The 25,182-nt window shown below is 48.5% G+C and overlaps 1 protein-coding gene across 27 annotated transcripts in view; it reads left to right on the top strand.

Moving 5' to 3' along the window:
• Positions 1–25,182, top strand: part of SCRIB (scribble planar cell polarity protein) — a 341,713-nt gene that overhangs the window by 91,121 nt on the left and 225,410 nt on the right. For 25 of the 27 annotated variants that reach the window (XR_012644304.1, XM_074986390.1, XM_074986386.1 and 22 more), the window contains exons 14-16: positions 304–534; positions 967–1,299; positions 3,360–3,422. Coding sequence is in view for 26 of the 27 variants with exons in the window: in XM_074986390.1 (XP_074842491.1) it covers positions 304–534; positions 967–1,299; positions 3,360–3,422 (627 nt within the window). In the remaining variant the exon portion in view is untranslated. The remainder of the gene's footprint in view (positions 1–303; positions 535–966; positions 1,300–3,359; positions 3,423–25,182) is intronic. The other 2 variants (XM_074986381.1, XM_074986394.1) reach the window with 1 other exon arrangement.

Below are 25,182 nucleotides of genomic sequence, written 5' to 3'. Positions count from 1 at the left end.
ATGCTGCAGTATCTCTCCAGGCGTGAGCCCGGGCAATTTTTTTTGGGACCCTGGGCTGCCCAGATGCCAGTGTCCCCCAGGTGACCGCACTCTTTGCTGATAGCTACCGGGCTGGCTTTGCCAGAGGGGCTGGGGTGGAGCGAGCTATGGAATGACGTGGAGGAGGCCAGGCCGCTCATGGAAGCAGTTGAAGTCCTACTGGGCCAGGGTCTGTGCCATTTCATGGTGGGTGGTCCCATTCCATCATTCTGTGTGCCCCTTTGGCTTCTGCCTCGGTTCTCACTTCCTGTCCCATTCCCACAGGAGAGGAGGCTGAGTGCCATGTCCAGTCGCAGTGAAGGCTCACATATCTCCAACAGCACTGTCTCTGCCAACTTCAGAGAGGAGGAGGTGCAGGGAGCAGGAGACAGGTTGAATGGGCAACTGCCTGAAAGACAGCAGCTGGAGAGCGAGGGGAAACCTGAAGCTGAGGAAGAGCAGGAGGTGGAGGTGATGGCTGGTCAAGAGGAGGAGCTGGAAGAGGAGTACAATGAGGTAGGGAGGATCCTGTTGTGTGGAGGACCCTGATGGGGCCCATATGGAAATCTCTGAGCCAGAACACCAGGGAGGTGGCTGGACGTGTGGGTGGGAATGGGATGTAGGATAGCACCTGACTGTTTGTAGAGGGGCTGAGGGCAGGTGGGATCTGGTCACAAGGGGCCCATGGAGATCAGGTGTGGGTAGAAGGTTGGGGGCACAAGGGTGCTGGCAGAGCCCTGGGGCCGGGTGTGGTGGAAGCTGGCTTGGATTCTGCTCCTGGATCTGCCCTGAACTGTCAGAGGAGTACCCCTGGGTCTCTCTCCTGCCTGTGTTCGGGGCTCAGACCTGACTATGTTGATGTTTCAGGCGATCTGTTGTCAGTGTTGTGCCCCTGGGTCCAGCTGTTGTTTGACGCTCACAGTCATTCATGGGTCTTTATCATTGTAGCCCACGGTGCATTTTGCTGAGGACACCCTGATCCGGAGTGAGGATGAGGATGAGGATGAAGACAGGTCGTTTCCAGTGGAAAAGCAGCGGCTGATCCGCAAGGACACACCACACTATAAGAAACACTTTAAGATCACCAAGCTGCCCAAGCCAGAGGCAGTGGTGGCACTCCTGCAGGGGCTGAACAGTGACAGGGTCCCTGAGGAGGACGAGGAGCTGGGGGGTTGCAATAGCAATGCAGAGCCCGAGGAGGAGGAGGAGGAGGTGGTGGCAGCGGCCTGGGATGAGGACGATATGAAGAATGAAGTGTTGTCCACACAGCCATCAGTCAAGGTATGGCCTTGGGGGATGCAGAACAGGCTGGGATCTCCTTGCTGCTCTCTGGGCTGCCTTTCTGCCTATCCAGCTGATGGCAGGCAGAAGGTGGTTCTCCAGGGCCACTGGATGGCTGTGCTTTGAGCTGCCAAGCCCATATGGTGCTGAAGAGAAAACAGGAGAGATTTCAAGAGACACAGTACAGTGGGTGAAAGCTGAGCTTGGGGTCAGTGCTGCTGGTTTGTAGCGTACCCAGCTTCCCAGGCCCTCCCTCTGTGTTCCTGTCTAGCCTGTATGTCTCGCCTGTTGATGTATGCTTCGTTCCACACTGTGAGGGTCATTCTCGTCCCCCTCCTGAGACAGATTTTCTCCTCCAGCTCTGCAAGTGTTCCTGCGTGTCTGCACTGGGCTGAGCTCTATGATCTGAGTGCTTGTTCCTAGCATTTTGCATGGAAGTTCCCCCTATAGGAGAAGGAGCAGGTAGTGGCTGCAGAGTAGCACACTGCTCTCCCTTCTTCTGAGGAGCTCACGAGTCTTCAGGATGGTGATGTCTTCCAGTGACGCAAGCACTGGGAGGATGGTACTCTGCATGTACGCCACACAGCAGGCCTGGTTCTGCCCAAAGTATACTGGGGAATTGGGGTCAGGGAGCACCATCCTGCTCATGTTTACCCCACCTCTGGCCAGAGAGGTGAGGAGGTGTCTGCCCAGCTCTGAGTGCAGCTAACATAGTTAAGCAGGCACTTAGGGCAATGTTTGTCCTGAGAAAGATGTTCCTAGGTTATCATGGTGATGTGCTGGTGAGGGGCTTAGGGGGTCGCGGGGGGTGATCTGGGGGTTTGATATGGAGTAGTTTCCATTGTGGAATTTCCCCTCTAGATACTAGCTCTTGGGTCTGTGCCTTAGAGCTGGTATAAAGTGTTGGGCTGAAACTTATGATCCTGTTCAGGCTAGGGGGGACCCTCTGTCTCCTGTGCAGCTGGAAAGCCTCCCTGACCATAGTGAGGGAGATTCTCATTCTGTCAGCATCTTTTCTTGATGTTGGTGCCTCCTCATTGAGCCCTGCTCCCCTGGGGTTGCTATGGTCCCCAGCGTATAGGTTCCTTGCTGTTGGGGTGAGGCTCTCCGAGTGTGAGGAATGCCTCAGAGTTCAGCTATAATTACCTGGGCAGTGGCCTGGACCAAGCAGGCTTTTTCCAGTCTGGCACCGTAGGCTTCAGGCCCATTTTTATAGGCAAAACCTAATGAAGACTGTGTGGGCGCTGGTGCCAGAGCTTCTGCATCTCCCCGTTGTCAAGTCTGTGCTGCTCAAGGTTGCAAGGCTTCTGTTGCCTTTGTGCAAGGGCTGGGTCAGACACCTTTTCCAGCAAGGTAGATTTGCAAGTCTGACTTCTCTGAGCTTCTCTCCTGGTGTGGGGAATGTGGGTGCTGTCTCCCTGGGGAACCAAAGGTGAGCTGCACGTGCGTGTTGGACACTGAGAGGAGGCAGGGCAGCATGGAGGGGAAAGTGAATAGTGACTGACTGCTTCTGGCATGACAAGTGCTGCCATAAGGACATCCTGAGGGGTCTCGTGTTGGTCTTCTGTGTACTTGTGACGGATTTGGGAACAGGAAATGTGTGGCCTATGGGAGGATGGGCTGTTGAGCTGGAGTCTTTTTTCCAGCAGAGTGAGATGGTGAGAATCTGGGGTAGCCTCTGTCCTTGTGTACAGCAGCTGGGTGATGCTACAGGCCTTTCTCTCCTCTCTTCTGTATCAATGCCCATCATTCTTTTTAGAGGGGTAACAATGGCGACTCAAGTTCAGCCTAGGTCTGAGTTTAGATCCTGAGTGCCAAGCACAGACAATTTGGTCACAGGGCAAGGAGCCCTGTGAGCCTGGACTAGCAGGGTAGGCATTCTCCGGGGAGGTGGCCCTGTCTGGTGCCCTATGAATATTACAAGTGGTGTGGGAGAGGTGATTTATCCCCATGTGATGTGACAGGGCCTGTATTCTGGGTGGTGGTGGTGGTGAATGGTGGCGGGTTTGGTTTTTGCTCCACTAATCCGCATGCCTCTTTGCTGGTTCCTGTCCTAACAGGGGGTGTCGTTTGATCAAGCCAATAATCTGCTGATTGAGCCTGCTCGCATTGAGGAGGAAGAGGTCTGTACCACTCCTGCTGTTTTCTCTCTGCCAAAAATCATCCCACCTGCTTGATTTGCTTCCCAGTCTGAGTTGCAGGGGGAATTCTGCTCTGTCTGGGGCAAGTGGCTTCTGAGCCTGACAAATAACAAATGCACAGTGATCGTTTCTTCCCTGTCTTTCCCCTCCTTCCCATAACTGAGGCAAGAATGGCTGCTGAAGAACGGGTGAGTTGGGAGAAACTTAGGGTGATAGTTCAATTCTGGCTTGCATTTTACTGAGGAAGAGGGATTGCACTCAGATGCATGGGGAGCAGGTGAGCAATAAATACATATTTTGTGAAGGGATTAAAAGACAGCAGAGCACTCTGTTGGAGGTGATGTCTGAGCGCAAAGGCCTGCCATGGCTCCTTGTAAGCTAGTGTGAGGTGGTAACTCAAGGGCCTGCGCTTTGTGCAGTAGGCATAAGGTTGGAGCATGTGTCTCCCAGCTCTAGTGACCACATGGCGCTATGATTCATTCTTCAGGAAAGTTCCCAGAAGTCCTATGGAAATGTCTTCTCCTCTCCCAACCTCCTGCAGGACTTAGTGATGATGTTTCAAACGTGAGTCTGAAAGCAGCTGTAAGAATCACTTTTACAGCAGGTGACAGCAGAGGGATGTTTTCTCTGGTTTCCAAAACCACTGGAATTTTCCAAAGCCCCATCCGTGTTGCAGATCCAGATTCTTTTCAGTCTAGAAAAGAGGAGACTGAGGGGCGATATGATAGAGGTATATAAAATAATGAATGGTGTGGAGAAAGTGAATGCAGAAAAGTTATTTACTTGTTCCCATAATATAGGAACTAGAGGACACCAAATGAAATTAATGGGTAGCAGGTTCAAAACTGATAGTTTTTCTTCACAAGCGCACAGTCAACCTGTGGAACTCCTTACCAGAGGACGCTGTGAAGGCCAGAACTCTTAACAGAGTTAAAAAAAGATCTCGATAAATATTTGGAGGTTAGGTCCATAGATGGCTATTAGCAAGGGGTAAGGTATGGTGACTCGCCTTTTGTCGAAGGCCGGAGACGGATGGCAGGAGACAAATCGCTTGATCATTGTCTTTGGTTCACCTCCTCTGGGGCACCTGGCACTGGCTACTGTCGGCAGACAGGATACTGGGCTAGATGGACCTTTTGGTCTGACCCAGTATGGCCGTTCTTATGTTCTTATTCAGTGTCTGGCTACCAGGGCTCACTCCATGAATTTTCTGACAGTTACCATGTTCTGAGTGGGCTCATCCTTCTGGACTCAAGGAGAAGTGTGTCACCTTTTCACTGCCACTCTGCAGTGGAGCAAGCTCTGCAGCTGGCAAGAAGGTGGTTTCTGCTTGATTTTCTGGGTGACATGTGCAGCCTCTGTTGCTGCAGTGCCTCCTGTCATCAGCCCTATTGTTCCATTCACCCTTAGCAGGCACTTCTGTCTGCTGGGAGCTGGCAGAGTACAGAAATGAGACAGCTGCCAACTGTACACCTAGAGCTGAACCCTGCTGTTATTAGTAAATGCTCACACCCAGAATGCTTCAGCTGTAGTAATATCTACATCTCATGTAGCATGTGCTGTGCCAAGCCCACCCGAATTGGGTGCTGTATCAGAGTCCTGGGACTGCTGTTGTATAATGTCTTCTTGAACTTCCATACTTGATACCCCTGCTGTGCATGATAGTCAGGCCTCTCTGGTGCAGGAGCTTGGAGCAGAGTGAAGGGAAATCTGCTTTTTCTATCGAAGTGTCAGTCTTGGGCAGGATGCAGAGTGAATAGCCTCTGATTCTGGGCATTTCTCTTCCTTCAGTCTATCCAGGGATGTCTCCATGGCCCTGGAGTCCTAAAGGACATACATGTCAGAAGAGGGCGCTCTGACAACACGTTCCTCCCTCTCAGGGTGTTCACACTGCAGCACCACTGTGTCTGGGTTGGGTCAGCTGACTCAGTCTCATGGGGTTTGGGCTATGGGGTGATAAAACTGCACAGTAGGTGTCTGGCTTGGGATGGAGCATGAGCCCTGGGACGCTGCAATGGACGAGAGGTCCTAGAACTCAGACCACAGACTGAGCTTGAGTGCCTCCATTGATGTTTTATAGCCCTGCAGCCTGAGCCCTGTGAGCCAGAGTCAGTTTACCCAGGCCAGCTGTGAGTCTTTTACTGCAATATATACATGCCCCCACCTACTGAATAAGGGATGGGTGCTCCCCACCTCTCTTCTTGGGCACAGTGCCCTTCCTTCCTATTGATTGGCTCTGAGTTCCAAATGCAGAGTGCCTGCTGCTACTGAGGATGTAGGCACCTAGGAAATCCCAGCTCTGCTTTCTCTCCCTCTGCCTGAGGAGGGAATATAGCACACCTGCCCTGCAGATGGTGAGGTGCTCAGGTGCATGGACTTGGCAGTACTATCATCTGAAAAGCCCAGCCTTCTGACTAGCTTATGGAGCCCAGGGTACTGGGGTCATTCATGAATGAGCAGGGGGTGCAGAGGCAGTCGGTATTGCAAAATCACAGGTGGAAGCTCTCAGTGTGGCATGAGGCACTAACGGCCAGGGCACTAATGCTAGGCATTGCCTGTGTCTAATGGTGAGGCTGCTGGAGCATGGTGTGAACACATTGTTCGGCAGGTGTTCTTGGCACCAGTAATGGTCATGTACTCTGACGTGAAAAATGCTGTGCACAGGGATGATTCCTTGGCCCAGGGACTCTATCGGACTTTAATGAGCTCCTGTGTAAGGAGAAAGCCCCATATATAGCTGTGATGCCAATGGGAGGGGCAAAGATGTCAGTGTGTTACCTCAGGGGCTAATTTTTTCTCTCACCATGCATGGAATCCTAGAAGTACCAATCGTTAGAAGCTGGGTCTGTGCTCACATTGACTGCATCTATACTATGAGAAAAAAGCAAATTTATTCATATTGATTTTGTAGTTCTGGAATTTATAAGTTTTTGAATTTGACTGTCCTCACCTCCCATGTGATCCTCACAAAGTCGACTCATTGCTGCCACACTCAAATTGGCACCTATCCCACGGTTCCCTCATTGCCGTAGTATTCTGGGTATGCTCACTGGTCTTTGACATCATCTTCCCACATTGCACTTTCCTCATTCCCCTCCCCTGCTAAGCAAACATCCGTTTTTCCCATTAAAAGGAAGGAAAATTATGGCATTCGCACAGATGGCAAATAAGTTTACACAAATGTCTTTCTTCTGTAGCTGAATTCTCAGCTGACCATTTTGTGATTGCATCCGATGCCTGGAAATATGCCAATCCCTGGAAATAATACAGGGACCGTAACTGTATTCTTAAAGAGAGATGAAAGAGGATAGCAAAGTCTAAGAAGAAAAGATTTTTGACTTTATTGAAACTAATACAGGGACCCTGAAAGGTGTGAAAAAAGAGAAGATAGGAAAGTTTTTCAGAAAATAGAGTTGCTGATGACACCCCTGTGTTTCTGATAGGATCAAAGCATGAAGGCAGGTAGCAACCAAAATATAAAAAGATTTTAACCAAAATATAAAACCAGAAGGGTCTGCAATGGACAGCAACCCCCCCAAAATATTTTTGGCAGGGTGTTGGGGTGCTGTGGTCTCCAGTTGCTGAAGTAGCTGAAGTAGTCCTCCCAACTATCTTAGCCATCGGGGAAGACTTCCCCATGGCTGCAGCAAACCTCCAGTATCTTAGCCACTAGGGGGAGACTTTCCCCCAGCGTCTGCAAGCCCCTGGATATCTTTCCTGCCATTGGAGTGCTAAACACACACAGTCTAGCACATGGTGCTGCCTAGCAGCATGGTCAGCACCAGGTGGCAAGCACACCCTTTTATTGGGTTGAGGGCTACCCACGTGATGTGGCTGAGTGCAGGAAAGACCCAGACTGCATGGCGTCTGTGGGGGAGGAAAGGGGGTTTGCACACAAATGTAAACCTCTGAAGAGAAGTTTCTTGGCATCTTATGCAAGCATGACCCCCACCACAGCTTTGTTGCCACATGGTGCGGCAGGGCAGTGGCTGGCGCAGGACAGCACAGAAAAAAATAACAAGCAAAGAGACAGAGCCACAAACTTCCTGAAGGGACTATTTGTAATGGGTAGTTGTGCTCACAGTGCAAATAGCAAAGAAACAAAGACATTTCTCAGGCTCTCGTGCAAACATGAGCACACAGCTGCAGGCTTGCTGCGCCTGCTTTGAAATTCATGGTCTTCCTCTTGCTGGAGAGCAGCCGCCAGAGTGGAGCAGTGAGGGGCATTGTGGGTTGCATACAAGACACCTCTGGAGGCTAATAAATTTGATTTTAAGATGTGGCGCTTCCACAATGGCCTTTAATTGAACTTCTTAATTTGGTATTGACACTATACCTGTCAGGTAACTGTGATTTTGTGATCTTGATATTAGCGCTCCCTAAATCGAGCTAATGGTATCACAGAATCACAGGGCTGGAAGGGACCTCAGGAGATCATCTAGTCCAGGCCCCTGCTTCAAGCAGGATCAACCCCCACTAAGTCATCCCAGTCAGGACCTTGTCCAGCCGGGACTTAAAAACCTCAAGGGATGGAGAATCCACCACCTCTCCAGGCAACGCATTCCAATGCTTCACCACTCCCCTGGTGAAGTAGTTTTTCCTAATATCTAACCTACACCTCTCCCTCTTCAACTTCAGACCATTGCTCCTTGTTCTGCCATCTGACACCACTGAGAACAGTTTCTCACCCTCCTTTTTAGAGCTCCTCTTCAGGAAGTTGAAGGCTGCTATTAAATCACCTCTAAGTCTTCTCTTCTGTAAACTAAACAAGCCCAAATCCCTCAGCCTATCCTCATAGGTCTTGTGCTCCAGACCCTTAATCATTTTTGTTGCCCTTCGCTGAACCTGATCCAGCAAATCCACATCCTTTTTATACTGGGGGGCCCAAAACTGGATACAGTATTACAGATGTGGCCTCACCAGTGCCGAATAAAGAGGAATAGTTACTTCTCTAGATCTGCTCAAAATGCTCCTCCTAATGCACCCCAGGATGCCGTTAGCGTTCTTGGCTACAAGGCCACACTGTTTACTCATATCCAGCCTCTCATCCACCATAACCCCTAGCTCCCTTTCCATCATACTGCTGCTGAGCCAGTCGGTCCCCAGTCTGTAACAATGTTTGGGATTCTTCCGCCCCAGGGGCAGGACTCTACACTTCTCCTTATTGAACTGCATCAGATTTCTTTTGGCCCAGTCCTCCAATTTATCCAGGTCCCTCTGGATTCTCTCTCTACCCCCAACAAATCTACCTCTCCCCCTAGTTTTGTGTCATCCGCAAACTTGCTGAGGGTGCAGTCCAGTCCCTCATCCAGGTCGTTAATAAAGATGTTGAATAACACCGGCCTCAGAACTGAGCCTTGCGACAGTCCGCTTGAAACAGACCACCATCCAGATATTGAACCATTTACCACTACCCGTTGGGCCCGACCATCAAGTCAGCTTTCTGTCCATCTTATAGTCCAAGGATCCAATCCATATTTCCTTAATTTATGGACAAGAATGTTGTGGGAGACCATATCAAAAGCCTTGCTGAAGTCAAGGTATATCACATCCACTGACTTCCCCATGTCCACAGAGCTTGTTACCTCGTCATAGAAGCTAATCAGATGGTATTTACAGTGAAGACAGTCACGTGGTAATATCAAGCAAACTGCCTTCAATTTGTATTTATCTCGTAGCGTAGACACAGCCTTGTTCATCATATAAGCCACTCTATTCCAGACAGAGCTTTGATCCCATTTTGTCTGTTGTCTCCACAAATCTTCCCTGACTTGAGCTTGGGGACAGGACTGATCCTTAACATTGTATTCCACATACCAGTGGCCAGTCCAGTTTAAATGGCTTGTGTAAGGGATCTCTTGCTTTTCCACTTGAAGGTGAGACTCATAGATCAGTTTCCCAATTTTATTTCGACATGGAACCCTTTTAAACTCAAATTTTGCAGAACCCCTAATAAGAGTCGTATATGGCTTAACCCCTCTTAGCACCAAACTCACCTCCCACATCCCCTGAATAAACCCACCTCAGCCCCAAACTGGCCCCAGGACTAACCCATCCAGCCAAAGAGGCCCCCAGCGTAATCCCGCCTGAATAAACACCTCCTGAGTTAGCTCCTCCCATTACCTCACCGAGCGTGGTGGAGGAATATACCTCAGCTACCACTGCTCCTCAGACTCCAGTCCTGAGGGCCCAATTTCATTGGCCACCCTATGGCAACGTGAGAGGCCAGTCACAGCCAATGAAAGGCCAGGATGATGCAGGAACCACAGGACCTGTCTGGCTCCCTTTCTGGATAACCATTGGCTCCCCTTGCCTCAACCCAACTGTGTGTGCACCAGCTACTTTATGGGCAAGGGGCTCTCTGCTGTTCTATGCCCTGTTGCTGTTTAAATAATGGAACCAAATTCGGTTGATTTAACAGTCAGATACCCTCCACTCCCCTGCCAGCCGTTAAACCAATTAAATTTAGTTCTGTTTCTGTGGTGGCAGTCAGGCAGCCATAGAGGAGTCAGTGGTGGCAGGGTCTGGAGCCGCAAATGACTTCTTCAGAGTTGCATGTGGCTCCGGACCAGCCGGGTGCCAGTCCCTGATCATTTTTTCACAGAACCCTTATTTTCACTTTGTGGAACCCCAGGGTTCTGGGGAACATCATTTGGGAAACCCTGTCATAGATCATAGAATCATTGGGTTGGACGAGACCTCAGGAGGTCAGGTCCCCCCTGCTCAAAGTAGGACCAGTCTGAGCTAAATCATCCCCCTCGGGGCTCTGTCCATCAAGGACCTAAAAACCTCAAGGGATGAAGATTCCACCACCTCTGTAGGCAACCTATTCTCATGCTTGATCACCCTCCTGGTGAAATAGTTTTTACTAATATACAACCTAGACCTCTCCCATTGCAACTTGAGACCATTGTTCCTTGTTCTGTGACCTGTCACCAATGAAAACAGCCTCTCTACATCTTCTTTGTAATTTTCAGGTAGTTAAAAGCTGCTATCAAATCCCACCCCCCTCAATCTTCTCTTCTTATGTAGACTAAATAAGCCTAAATCCTCCAGCTTCACCTCATAACTCGTGCTCCAGCCCCCCTAATAACTTTTGCTGCCTTCCGCTGGACTCTCTTCAATGTGTACACATCCTTTTTATAATGGGGGTCCCAGAACTTCACACAATATTTGAGATGAGGCCTCACCAGTGTCGACTAGAGGAGAATAGTCACTTCCCTAGATCTGCTGGCAATGCTGCTACTAATGAAGCCCAATATGCTGTTAGTCGTCTTAGCAACAAAGGCATATTGTTGACTCATGTCCAGCTTCTTATCCACTGTAATGCTCAGGTCCTTTTCTGCAGAACTGCTGCTTACCCAGTTGGTCCCCCACCTGTAGCAATGTTTAAAATTCTTACGTCCTAAGTGTGACACTCTGCACTTGTCTTTGTTAAACCTCATGGGATCTCTCTTGGCTCAGTCTTCCAGTTTGCTTTGGTCACTGTGGACCTTATCCCTACCCTCCAGCATACAGTAAACCCTCAAGAAGCGCCATTTCAATTTGTGCTTAACTTGAATTAATGCAAGTTAAGTGCAAATCAGAATTCCTCCTCCCCCCAGCCCGTGCAGCCCCCGGGTCTCCAGCTGAGGAGCCTGGTGGGCGCACACCTGGGAGCCAGGGGCCGCATGGCTACCCCTTCCGCTTCCCACAGCCGGGGAAGCTGGCTGCTGGAGCTGGTGGATGCGCTGCTTATCCCAGCCAGGGAAGTGGGTGGCTGGAACAGCAGCAGAGTGCTGCTGTTTCCTGCCTCCCCCCAGCTGGGGGAATGGATGGGGAGCAGCAGAGCTGTGCAGAGGCTCTAGCTGCCTGCTCCCCCAGCCAGGGGGATTCCAGGGATCTCCCCACTTTACGCAGCATTTGATTTAAGTAAAGGTTGCCCAGGGTGCCAGCTCCACAAAAATCGAGGGATTGCTGTGTCTACTGCTCCCCCTTAGCTTAGTGTCATCCATGAACTTGGTGAGGATACAACCCATCCCCTCATCCAGGTCATTGCTGAAGATGTTGAACTGACTTGTGGGGGACTCAGCTTGATACTGGGCACCAGTCAGAGATTGAGCCATCGATTACAAACTGGTAAGCCTGATGATATAACCAGCTTTCTGTCCAACTTACAGTCCATTTGTCCAAGCCATACTCCTTTAACTTGCTGGCAAGTACACTGTGAGAGAATAAAGTCCAGGTATATGCCATCGACCGCCTTCATCATATCCACAGAGCCAGTTACTTCAGCATAGAAGGCAGTCAGGTTGATCAGGCATGATTTGCCTTTGGTGAAACCATATTGACTATTCCTGATCACTTTCCTCTCTTCCAAGTGCTTCAGAATGGGTTCCTCGAGGATCCCCTCCATGATTTGTCCAGGGACTGAGGTGAGGCTGTGGCCCGTCTGTAGTTCCCTGGATTCTCCTTTCTTCTTTTAAAGCTGGGCACTGCGTTTGGCTTGTTCCAATAATCCAGGACCTCCCTGATCACCAGAAGTTTTCAAAGATAATGGCCAATGGTTCTGCAGTCACATCAGCCAATTCCCTCAGATGCATTAAATCCAGCCACATGGATTTGTGCTTTTCTAAATAGTTCTTAGCCGGTTCTCTTTCCACTGAGGGGAAACTCATACTGCTCTCTAATATACAGTGAAACACATCCACCTTTTCTCCCTGGCCTGTCCTTCCTGAGCAGTTTATACTCTTCAGGACAGCGCTCTGCCCGTATGACTGTCCACTCCATACCTCTGCGGAAACAACTATTGTGTCTAGGCCAGTGTGACTCAAGAACTGTCCCAGTGTGCTCTGAAATTCTGTCAGCTTCCCCTTGCAGGGGGGAATTGACCACTCTGCACAAGCTGGGGCTCAAGCAGCAAGGTGGATTTGGAACATGAATGCATTTGATCCTAAGACTGTGACCATAGTAAATTAAGTACGTGTGCCATTTGTGAGCAATCGATTCGGCTGAAAAAGTGGGAGTGTATGGAATTTTTTGTCTCATTAAAGTGTCATGTTACTGAAGTGGTTGGGAACGACTGGTCTAGGCAGTTATGTGAGACCAACGAGAAAACAGAAGAACTGCTGGGGGGCCATCTAGCCTAGACTGCTGTGTTTTGTGGGGCTGGCACCCAGATTCATAGAATTCTGCTGTTCTAGGAAGGATGGTGTGCAATTAAAGCACAAGACTACATGTCTGAGCTGCTTCTGGCTTTGCCACTGCTCTAAGACCTTGGGCAAGTCCCTTGCCCGCTGTGTGCTTCCATTTGCACAGCTGTTTCTTGGAATTAATGCTGCCTTTGTTTGTTACTGTGTGTGTGTGTGGGGGGGGGTGTCACTCATCTGGCACTTGCCCATAGTCCTCAGCCCACGACAGACAGAGAGCTATGAACTGACAGTTTGCTGTGCAGGCGGGAGGGGCCTGGCATGCTTCCATATTCCTGTAGGAGGCTTTCCTAATACCACAAGTTGAGCTGGAGAGGATGTGCTTGGAACCTCCTACTGTAGGTAATGCTGCTAGACAGTTTCTTTTCAGACTCTGTTCTCACAGGCTCAGACCTCCCTGACACACGCACATGCACATTTAAGGGCTGAAATTCAGTAAGAAGGTGAATTGGAGCAAAATCCCTTCTTGCATTTTGGAAACAGGACAAAAGGAAAAAAACCATAATCATTCTCCCCTTCAAAAATAATTCTCTTGCTCCCAAGTGTATGCCCACACCACAATTGATAAATTCTTCTTTGAGTGCTTCCTTGCTCATATCTGGTTTGAGGTATGTGTGTGCACACTGCATGCACAAGTGTTGGAAAGGTTTTGCCTGGCACCTGATGCTCCTAGGGCCTGTGATCCTGATGCCCCAGTGTCACATGCACTGAACCCAATCCTCTTGGACTCGCCCAGATGTGAACCGGTGCTGGCTGGCCCTTCGTCTGCACCTGATACATACTGGGTGGTGTGGTATTAAGATAATGAACCCCCTTGTGCAGACATCTTCCCCTCAACGTGTCTCCCCGGGCAAGCCTGCTCATCTGGCTGTGCTCGTTCAGGCACCAGTTCCTGGCTGCTCGGAGTCCTGGCCTGGTCAATTGCAGCAGTGTCTGTTTGACTCCCCGGCTCTGGTTGCAACTGTGGCATCGATGTTTGTCCCACTCGATGCATGGCCGTTCCCATTCGAGTGTCTCTGTGGTGGGCGGTTCTTATTCCAGATTCTCAACACACTCTGTCCTGCCCTGCCCTGCCCAGCGATGCTTGGCACCATGTCTCGCCAGGCCCACTCCTGTCTCAACGCTGTTCCACTTCAGGTTCTGGAATCCAGTCGCCCCAGCCTCATCCAGCAGCAGACTTGGATGCACCTTTGCACCGTTCCCCCTCCCACTCTTCACTCTGGTCCAGCTCCGTTCACCAGGATCCACGGAGACTGAATTCTTGGTATCCACCTTCTACAGTGCTCTGGATTTTGCCTCCTTTGCACTCTGCTGCTTGTGGCTGCCCTGTTCTCAGCACAGGTCTCCATTTCAGCCCCGGTCCTGTTCTTGACGCCTGTGCTCGTATCGACACTGGCCTGGCTGTCCACACTGTTTCGCCTCGGCACCAGTCCAGCTCTCAGCGCTGCTTCTTGCCCGTGCGCCACTCTTGCGCTCTCTACTGGTCTTGTGCACTTCGCCAAGCTCGTCAGCTCTCACAATCTTGGCTTGATGCTGTCCACTTTCCACCAAAGATGCCAGCAGGGTTGGCCCTGCTGTAGCTTTTCTGTTCAGCCTTGCCTGCCTCCTCTCAGGGGGCACCAAATGAAATTAATGGGTAGCAGGTTCAAAACTAATAAAAGAAAGTTTTTCTTCACGCAGCGCACAGTCAACCTGTGGAACTTCTTACCAGAGGACGCTGTGAAGGCCAGGACTCTAACAGAGTTTAAAAAAGAGCTTGATAAATATTTGGAGGTTAGGTCCATAGATGGCTATTAGCAAGGGGTAAGGTATGGTGCCCCTAGCCTTTTGTCGAAGGCGGGAGATGGATGGCAGGAGACAGATTGCTTGATCATTGTCTTCAGTTCACCTCCTCTAGGGCACCTGGCACTGGCTACTGTTGGCAGACACGATACTGGGCTAGATGGGCCTTTGGTCTGACCTAGTATGGCCGTTCTTATGTCTAGGTCAAGTCTGACCCCTGGGTCCCAGGGGACCCCTGCCTGCACAGGCAGTGGGGTGCTCCTCAGTGGCAGTTCTGGATGCCCTGGGAGCACCACCAGGCACAGGGCACTATGCTTCATGTTCAGCCTGTTTCTCTGTGACCAGCCCTGGGACTTTTCCTTGCAACAAAGCCCGCTGCCAGCTTTGTCCACATATCTATTCTAGAGATACCATCACTGGACCTAACCAGATCATTCACAGAATCACGGGCACATTCTCGTGTTCCTCAGCTAACATCATATATGCCCTCATGTGCCAACAATGCCCAGATGCTTTGTATATTGGACAGACTTCAAACTCTCTCAGACAAAGAGTTAATGGGCACAAAACAGACATCAAAACACTCCAGATCCACAAACCAGTTAGCCTACAATTTAATGGAGTGGGCCATTCTGTTAATGACTTAAGAGTTTGCATCTTATTGAAGAAGAATTTTCACACTGCTTTGAAAAGAGAGGCTGCTGAACTCTCTCTTTTATATTCAAATTTGACACATTAACACATGGTTTGAACCGGGATGCAAATTTTCTGGGACACGATAGGGGCTCTTTTGCATACTTGGCTTAATCTAATTCTTGACCCCCCTCCCCGCCCCTCTGCTCTCTGATTTGCTCACCTTGATAATTTTTTTCTGATTTGTCAACTTTGATTGCTATATTTGGTTCTCTATGCCTTAAATACTGACTCTGTTCTGGTATGGCTATGGTCTGAAGAAGTGGGTCTGTCCCATGAAAGCTCACCTAATAAATTATTTTGTTAGTCTTTAAAGTGCTTCTTTACTGCTTTTTCATTTTGGTTTTTAGATTTTAGAGGATTGGCACAGCATTCTCTTTTGGGTAAGATCTGAGGTACACATTGACTTGGGAATATGGCTGGTCGTTTAGGACTGGAGGAACCTGTTTGGATTTGGTAAGGTTGCTCTACATAACCTCTCATCTCTGTACGGAGGGATACTGCCTGTGGCACAAGGAAGCTGGAGTGCCTGAGGGAATTGCTTGTGTGACTTCTTGCTGGCTAGAGTGGCCACAGAAGGGCTCTTTGTGACTGGTTTGGTGTGCCTTTAATGGAGGACCCCCAGTCTAAGGATGTAAGTAGCCCTGTTTTATACAATTTGTCCTGATTTGGCTTTCGTAGCAGTGCCTGGAGAAACCTCCTATATTACAACCATGTACTACATCAACCTTTGAAGGCAGGGTGGGGGAGACTCTCCTCCCTGCTCTGCTCACAGGCTCTGCACCTGTGGGAGCTTTTCAGACGACACCTCTAGGTGAATAGAGTGGACTATCTCCTGGGGTCCAGAACCAGCTGGCAGATCACCTCAGTTGCCGGGTCCTTGCTCACTAGTGGTCGATCCACATGGACATTCTCCTTTGATTCCAAAAATGGGGCTTTCCCTTGCTAGATCTTTTCATGTCCTGGAACAACTGCTATTGACCCCAATTCTGCTTCTTCCGAGGCATCAGCACCAGCTCTTTAGTGGACATGTTGTTCATTCTCTGGAACTTGGGGCTGCTCTGTGCCTTCCCCACTTCCCCTTATGCACAAGGTGTTCCTCAGGGTTCACAGGGACAGGTTTACGTTCCATGCTGATGGAGTTCTTGATGCTTCCACCCATTCAGCTTCCCCTGCTCCTGGACTACTTCATGCAAAACCACAGTTGCCTCCCTCACATGGACCTTCTCTCCCTCCACCTTATGGCATGGTGGCTTTGTGGTTGAACCCTATTGATCAGGCATGCTCCAAAGCAGTTCAGCCAGTCCTTCTCAGCAGCTGCAAGCCGTCTACGTGTCTCTTGTACCTGGCTAAATGGAAACGCTTCTCCTGCTGGTGTCATCAGCGTGACCTCCTACCCATGTCTACTTTTGTCCTGCAGGTGCTGGGCCACCTTGTTTCCCTAAAGCATCAAGTCCTTGCTGCTGCTGCTTCTTCTCAAGGTCCAGCTGACAACCATCTTGGCCATCCATCCAGGGGAGAGCAGGTGATCTGTTTTCATGCCCCATTGTGGGGCACTTTTCTCTAAAGCATGGACCACCTCCACCTGCTGTATGGTTCAAGTTGGGACCTTAACTTGGTGCTCTGGGTGCTCATATGCTTTCCCACAAAACCTCTTGTTCCCTTCTCTGCCTTTCCCAGAAAGTGGCTTTTCTGGTTGCTATCATCTCTGCCAGAAGCATGTCTGAGCTGTGGGCCCTCATGTGAGCCCCGTATGCAGTGTTACTCAAGGACAAGGTCTAACTCCGCCCTCACCCAGCTTTCCTGCCAGAGGTGGTTTCTGGCTTCCATACTAACCAGGACATCGTCCTGCCTGTCTTTTACCCTAAGTCTCATAGCTTCCATTGGGAGCAGCAGCTACACTCTCTCGATGTGAGGCTGGCACTTGCCTTCTATATTGACCAGCCCAAGCCCTTCTGCAAGACTTTGCAGCTCTTTGTGGCTGTTGCTGATCGCATGAAGGCACTTCCTGTTTTGTTGCAGTACATTTCTTAGAATCATAGAACCACAGAAGAGTAGGACTGGAAGGGACCTTGAGAGGCCATCGAGTCCAGCCCCCTGCCCTCATGGCAGGACCAAGCACTTTCTAGACCATCCCTGAAAGTCATCTATCTAACCTCTTCTTAGAATCTCCATCACTGGAGATATTTACCACCTCCCTTGGCAATTCGTTCCAGTGTTTGATCACCCTGACAGTTAGGAACTTTTTCCTAATGTCCAACCTGAACCTCCCCTGCTGCAATTTACGTACATTGCCTCTTGTTCTATCCTCAGAGGCAAGGAAGAACAAGTTCCCTCCCTCTGCCTTATAATACCCTTTTAGATACCTGAAAACTGCTATCATGTCCCCCCTCAATCTTCTCTTTTCCAAACTAAACAAGCCCAATTCTTTCAGCCTTTCTTCATAAGTCATGTTCTCTAGACCTTTGATCATTCTCGTTGCTCTCCTCTGGACCCTCTCCAATTTCTCCACAACCTTCCTGCACTGCGGTTCCCAGAACTGGACACAATACTCCAACTGAGGCCTAACCAGCGCAGAGTAGAGCGGGAGAATGACTTCTCATGTCTTGTTCACAACACACCTGTTAATGCATCCTAGAATCATGTTTGCTTTTTTAGCAACAGCATCACACTGTTGACTCATATTTAGCTTGTGGTCCACTATAACCCCTAGATCCCTTTCTGCTGTACTCATTCCTAGGCAGTCCTTTCCCATTGTGTATGTGTGACACTGATTGTTCCTTCCTAAGTGGAGCACTTTGCATTTGTCCTTATTAAACTTCATCCTGTTTACCTCAGCCCATTTCTCCAGTTTATCCAGATCCTTTTGAATTATGACACTATCTTCCACAGAAGTTGCAACCCCTCCCAGCTTGGTATCATCTGCAAACTTAATAAGTGTACTTTCTATGTCAATATCTAAATTGTTAATGAAGATATTGAACAGAACCGGTCCTAAAACAGACCCCTGCGGAACCCCACTAGTTATACTTTTCCAGCAGGATTGAAAACCATTAAGAACTACTCTCTGGGTACAGTTATCCAGCCAGTTGTTCACCCACCTTATAGTAGCCCCATCTAAGTTGTATTTGCATAGTTTATTGATAAGTATATTATGTGAGACCGTGTCAAATGCTTTACTGAAGTCTAGGTATATCACATCCACCGCTTCTCCCTTATCCACAAGGCTTGTTATTCTATCAAAGAAAGCTATTAGATTGGTTTGACAGGATCTGTTTTTAACAAAACCATGCTGGCTGTTCCCTATCACCTTACCACCTTCCAAATGCTTGCAGATGATTTCTTTAATTACCTGCTCCATTATCTTTCCTGGCACAGAAGTTAAGCTGACTGGCCTGTAGTTTCCTGGGTTATTCTTGTTCCTCTTTTTATAAATGGGCACTATATTTGCCCTTTTCCAGTCTTCTGGAATCTCTCCCGTCTCCCATGATTTTCCAAAGATGATAGATAAAGGCTCAGATACCTCTTCTATCAGCTCCTTGAGTATTCTAGGATGCATTTCATCAGGCTCTGGTGATTTGCAGACATCTAGTTTTTCTAAGTAAATTTTAATTTGTTCTTTTCTTATTTCAACTTCTAAACCTACCCCTTTTTCACTAACATTCTCTATGTCAGGCATTCCTTCAGATTTCTCAGTGAAGACCAAAACAAAGAAATCATTAAGCATCTCTGCCATTTCTAAGTTCCCTGTTACTGTTTCTCCCTTGTCACTGACCAGTGGCCCTACCCTCTCCTTGGTCTTCCTCTTGTTACCAATGTATTTGTAAAAAGCCTTCTTGTTTCCCTTTATGCTTGTAGCTAGTTTGAGCTCATTTTGTGCCTTAGCCTTTCTAATCTTGCTCCTGCCTGCTCGTGTTGTTTGCCTATATTCGTCCTTTGTAATTTGTCCTAGTTTCCATTTCTTATACGATTCCTTTTTTATTTTGAGATGATGCAAGATCTCCTGGTTAAGCCAAGGCGGTCTTTTGCCAAGTTTTCTATCTTTCCTACGCAGCGGGATAGCTTGCTTTTGGGCCCTTAATAATGTCCCTTTGAAAAACTGCCAACTCTCCTCAGCCGTTTTTCCCCTCAGTTTAGGTTCCCATGGGACCTTACCTACCACCTGTCTGAGTTTACCAAAATCTGCCTTCCTGAAATTCATTATCTCTATTGTACTGTTTTCCCTTCTACCCTTCCTTAGAATTGTGAACTCTATGATTTCATGATCACTTTCACCCAAGCATCCTTCCACTTTGAAATTCTCAATAATTTCCTCCCTATTTGTTAAAATTAAATCTAGAACAGCTTCCCCCCGGTAGCTTTTTCAGCCTTTTGGAATAAAAAGTTGTCTGCAGTGCAATCCAAGAATTTATTGGACAGTCTGTCCCCTGCTGTATTAGTTTGCCAACATATACCTGGATAGTTGAAGTCCCCCATCACCACCAAATTCTGGGCCCTGGATGATTTTGTTAGCTGTTTAAAGAAAGCCTCCTCTACCTCTTCCACCTGGCTAGGGGGCCTGTAGTAGACACCTAGTAGGACCTCATCCTTGTTTTTTACTCCTCTGAGTCTAACCCAGAGACTTTCAACCTGTCCATCTCCACCTCTGTCCAAGTGTGTACATTTTTAATATACAAGGCAACACCTCCTCCCTTCTCTCCCTGTCTGTCCTTCCTAAGCAGGCTGTACCCTTCAATACCAACATTCCAATCATGAGTATTATCCCACCAAGCTTCTGTGATGCCAACGATATCATAGTTGTATTCATTTATTAGTCCTTCCAATTCTTCTTGTTTATTTCCCATACTTCTTGCATTTGTGTATAGGTGTCTCGGACATTGATTTGGTCTTGCCTCCCAGTTTTGCCCTGGCCCTCTTTTTACTCTCCCAGTGTAGCCCATACTCCCCCACATTTCAAGTTCATCTCCCAGGTATCCATGCTCTCCACTTACCTGCAGGCTTTGCTCCCCTGCCCCCGTCGAACCTAGTTTAAAGCCCTCCTCACTAGGTTAGCCAGCCTGTGTCCGAATATGGTGTTGCCCCTCCTCGAAAGGTGAACGCCATCTCTGCCTAGCAGTCCTTCCCGGAAAAGGATTCCGTGGTCAAAGAAACCAAAGCCTTTCTGGTGACACCATTTACGCAACCAAGCATTCACCTCTAGGATACACCTGTCTCTGCCTGGGCCCCTACCTCTGACAGGCAGGATTGAAGAGAATACCACCTGTGCCCCAAACTCCCTCACCCGTGCCCCCAGAGCCCTGAAGTCACTCTTGACCTGCTCAGCATCACACCTTGCAGTATCATTAGTGCCCACGTGGATGAGAAGCATGGGATAGTAGTCAGAGGGCCAGATAATCTTCGACAGTGCCTGCATAATGTCCCGGATATGGGCCCCCAGCAGGTAGCACACCTCCCGAGAGGAAATGTCAGGGCGACAGATGGGCGCCTCCATCCCCCTCAGAAGAGAGTCTCCAACCACCACTACTCTACGTTTCCTTCTTGCAGGGGTGGCAGTAGACTTCCCAGCCTTGGGGGTACGAGGCTTCCGCTCTTCTGTACGGGGTAATTCTTGGTCTCCTGTATCGAGTACAGCATAACGGTTTTCCAGTACCACGGTGGGAGGGTTCTGAGCAGGGGTGGAACACTGCCTGCTGCGAGAAGTAACCAGCTGCCAGTGTCCACCCTGGTCCACCACCTCTAGTGGTTTATCAGCCATCCTGTGCACTGGGACAGTTACCTCCACAGTCTCCACCTGAATACTATCGAGGAACTGCTCAAGGAAGCGGATACTCCTCAACCTGGCCGCCTCCTCCTGTAGCTCCCCCACCTGCCGCCTGAGAGATTCCACCAGCAGGCACTTTCCACACTGAATATTCCCCTCAGCCTGGGTATCAGTAAGTGGGAACGGCAAGCCACAGTCCTTGCAGAACGACACCAGGATCTGGGTAGAAACATCCATGATCAGGCAGTCTGTCTGGCTACAGGTACAAGTGGAGGAGACAGCAGTAGTGCTGGCACAGGTGTTGTGGGTCTTCCTAACCATTATAGTCCTCTCTGTCACACTCCCTCTGTCAAACTCCCCTGTCTGCAGCTCCCTGTCTGCTTTGCTCCCCTGGTCGCTCCTGCCTCTGGCTTTTAAGCCTGCTGGCCTCTCTCAGGCCCTCCCCCTATGAGTCACACAGGGGAAGGCTGATCAAGGGAGCAAAAGATCAGGCAGGCAGTTCTGACTGCCACTGAAACTGAAACTCCCCCCACCTGGAATCAAAATGGCAGTTCAAATGCCAGCCGTTAAAGCACACGCTCACTCACCCAGAGATCAGCACTCTCACCTGGTAGCTTCTTCAGCAGCGGGCTCACTTGCTCTCCTCCCTCTTAGACTCCCCTGTCTGCAGCTCCCTGTCCGCTTCGCTCCCTGGATTGTCTCTTGTATGCTGGTGTGCTATGGCCTTTCTAAGGTTTCCCCGCCTCCCGTCATGGAGCACTCTATATGAGCTCAGGGCTATTCAGTGCCTTCCTGGCACATGTGCCTTTCCAAGAAATCTGTCGTGCTGCAACATGGTCCTCTGTACACACTTTCACATCTCAGTGTGCTGTTGTGAACCAGTCTGGACCTGACACAGCCTTTGGGGCCACTGTCCTTGAGTCAGCCCTGCACTAGCTCCTCCTCCTCCTCCTGGGGTTGGCTTTTCATCGTGATGTGTTGCTCATATCTGTTCTAAACTCAACCTCCAGCCCCACTGTCCCAGTAGATGGCAAGAAGGAACTGAGTGGGTGCAAGGTCGGCAGGGTCACATGTGGACTCCCCAGTCAAACTGACTGGTAGTTGCTAGGGAAAAACCTTCCGACAGCCATGTACACATGTGCCCATGTGCACCTAACTCAAATATGCACAACACGTCTTGTAGAACAACCGTTGGAACAGTGAGTAACCATTTGGGGGGAATGTCGGCAGCAGGGATATACAGATTTTCAGACCAGCCTCAGGAGGGCCTGATTCATAGACTTTTTTTTATAGACCTGAAAAGGACCATTATCTTTCCTAGTGGTCTGATTTTTTATATAATACAGGACAGGAAATTTTACTCAGTTCCCTCTGTATTGAGTCTAATAACTTGTGTTTGACTAAAACAGCTTCCACAGAAGCATCCAGTCTGGATTTGAAGACTTCAAGAGATGGAGAATTCTCTAGTTCCTTTGGAAGCCTTTTTCAGGCTTCTCACCTTCTGCTTGAAAAGAAAAACACAAAAAAGTGTAGCTTTCCATTTGAGTTTGTTTGCCTTCAGTGTCCAGCCAAGATCATCTTATGCCTTCTGAACAAAAAGCAGTCAAGTAGCACTTTAAAGACTAGGAAAATAATTTATTAGGTGAGCTTTCGTGGGACAGACCCACTTCTTTGGACCATAGCCATACCAGAACAGACTCAATATTTGAGGCACAAAGAACCAACAGGAATCAAGGAGGACAAATCAGAAAAAAATGATCAAGATGAGCAAATCAGAGAGTGGGGGGGTGGGGGGGGAAGGTCAAGAATTAGATTAAGCCAAGTATGCAGACGAGCCCCTATAGTGACTCAGAAAATTCCCATCCTGGTTCAAACCACGTGTTAATGTGCCGAATTTGAATGTAAAAGCCAGCTCGGCTGCTTCCCTTTGAATAGCGGTGCGAAAGCTTTTTTTCAGTAACGTGCACTTTTAAGTCTTTAACAGAACGCCCCATTCCATTAAAATGTTCAATAACTGGTTTGTGGATCTGGAGTGTTTTGATGTCTGTTTTGTGCCCATTAACCCTTTGTCTAAGGGAGTTTGAAGTCTGTCCAATATACAAAGAATCTGGGCATTGTTGGCACACGATGGCATATATGATGTGAGTAGAGGAGCATGAGAGAGTGCCCGTGATTCTGTGAGTAACCTGGTTAGGTCCAGTGATGGTATTTCCAGAGAAGATATGTGGACAAAGCTGGCAGTGGGCTTTGTTGCAGGGAAAGGTTCCAGGACTGGTATTCCTGTGGTATAGACTGTGGCTGTTTGTGAGGATCCTCATAAGGTTGGGAGGTTGTCTGTAGGAGAGAACAGGCCTGTCACCCAGGGCCTTCTGGAGTGTGGCATCCTGATTAAGGTGAGGTTGTAGGTCTTTAATAATTCATTGCAGTGGTTTGAGTTGGGGGGCTGTAGGTGATGACTAGTGACGTTCTGTTCTTGGCTTTTTTGGGCCAGTCTTGGAGTAGCTGGTCTCTGGGTATTCATGTGGCCCTTTCGATTTGTTTTTTGACTTCTCCTGGTGGGTAATTTAGGTTTATGAATATTTGGTAAAGATCTTGTAGTTTTTGGTCTCTGTCAGTTGGATCAGAGCAAATGCGATTGTGTCTAAGAGCTTGACTGTAAGCAATGGATATAGTTATGTGTGCAGGATGGAAGCTAGAAGGGTGTAGGTAAGTATAGCAATCAGTAGGTTTTCGGTACAGTGTGGTACTGATCAGGCCATCCTTGATTAGTACTGTAGTGTCCAGGAAATGTATCTCGTGCGTGGAGTAATCAAGGCATAAGTTGATGGTGGGGTGTAGATTGTTAGTCTCTGTGGAATTCTTCTGGAATTCTTCTAGAATTCTTCTTCCTCCTTGATTACTGTTTTTGGTTCTCTGCGCCTTAAATATGGAGTCTGTTCTGGTATGACTGTGGTCTGAAGAAGTGGGTCTGTCCCACGAAAGCTCACCTAATAAATTATTTTGCTAGTCTTTAAAGTGCTACTTGACTGCTTTTTGTTTTGATAGTATATAGACTAGCATGACTCCCTCTCTGTTGTTATGCCTTCTTGTGCTAGCTTAGAGGCATTTAGCACCAGGTATTTTCCCCCATTTAGATATTTGCACACCATAATCAAGTCACTTCTCGCTTTTATCTTTTGATACGATTCACACTGAGCCCTGTACGTCTCTCACTATAAGGCATTTTCTCTAGTCAGATAATTTGTATGATTCTACTTTGTGTCCTTTTCAATTTTGCTGCATCCTTCTATAAATGTAGGCACCAGAATTGTATGCAGCCCGTACAAAACAGTTAAATAACCTTCCTACTGCGTGTCCCTTATATACCCTCCTTTGCTACAGCATCGTACTGGGAGCTCATGTTCAAATCTTAAAATTATAATGGCCCACAAAGTCAATATTTGTCAACAATGGTACAAGTGTGAACAGGCAAGTGAATTTGGCACTGATGAGACCCTAGTTAAAGTTCTGAGTCCAAGTCTGTGTAACACATTTTAGGCAAAATGTGAACAGATTTGAGAGAATCCATGAGAGAAAAGAAATGATAAAACGTTTAGAAAACCCGATGAATGAAAAAAGGTTTAAAAACAAAACAAAAACCCTGGCTGTGCGCGCTCTGGAGAAAAGAAGAGTGAGGAGGGACCTGATAAGTCTTCAAGTATAATAAGGACTCTCTAAAGAAGATGGTAGTCAGTAGTTCTCTACATCTATTGAAGGTAGGACAGGGCATAACTGGCTTCATCTGCAGTAAAGTTAGATATTAGGAAAAACTTTTTTTATAAGCATAGGTAAACTCTGGAACAAGGTTTCAAAAGATGCTGAGGAATCTAAGAACAGGTCAAATAAATGTGTCAGTGTCTAGGTTTACTTAGACCTATGGGACCCATAGGACCCATGGGAAGGAAACTCTGGAGGAATTCCACCGGGACTTCAACAACTTCCACCCCAACATCAAGCTCAGCCTGGACCAATCTACACAGGAGATCCACTTCCTTGACACTACCATGCTTATACACAATGGACACATCAGTACCACCCTGTACCGTAAACTCACTGACCGCTACGCCTACCTTCATGCCTCCAGCTTCCATCCCAGACACACCACACGATCCATCGTTTACAGCCAAGCACTTAGATATAACCGCATTTGTTCCAACCCCTCCGACAGAGACAAACACCTACAGGATCTGCACCAAGCATTCTTGAGACTGCAATACCCACCTGAGGAAGTGAGAAAACAAATCAACAGAGCCAGACGTGTGCCACGAAGCCTCCTACT

The sequence above is a fragment of the Carettochelys insculpta genome, chromosome 2, assembly GCF_033958435.1.
Source record: "Carettochelys insculpta isolate YL-2023 chromosome 2, ASM3395843v1, whole genome shotgun sequence".
Lineage (NCBI taxonomy): Eukaryota > Metazoa > Chordata > Testudines > Carettochelyidae > Carettochelys > Carettochelys insculpta.
The sequence above is the reverse complement of the archived record's forward strand: the minus strand, read 5'-3'. Positions and strand labels throughout refer to the sequence as shown.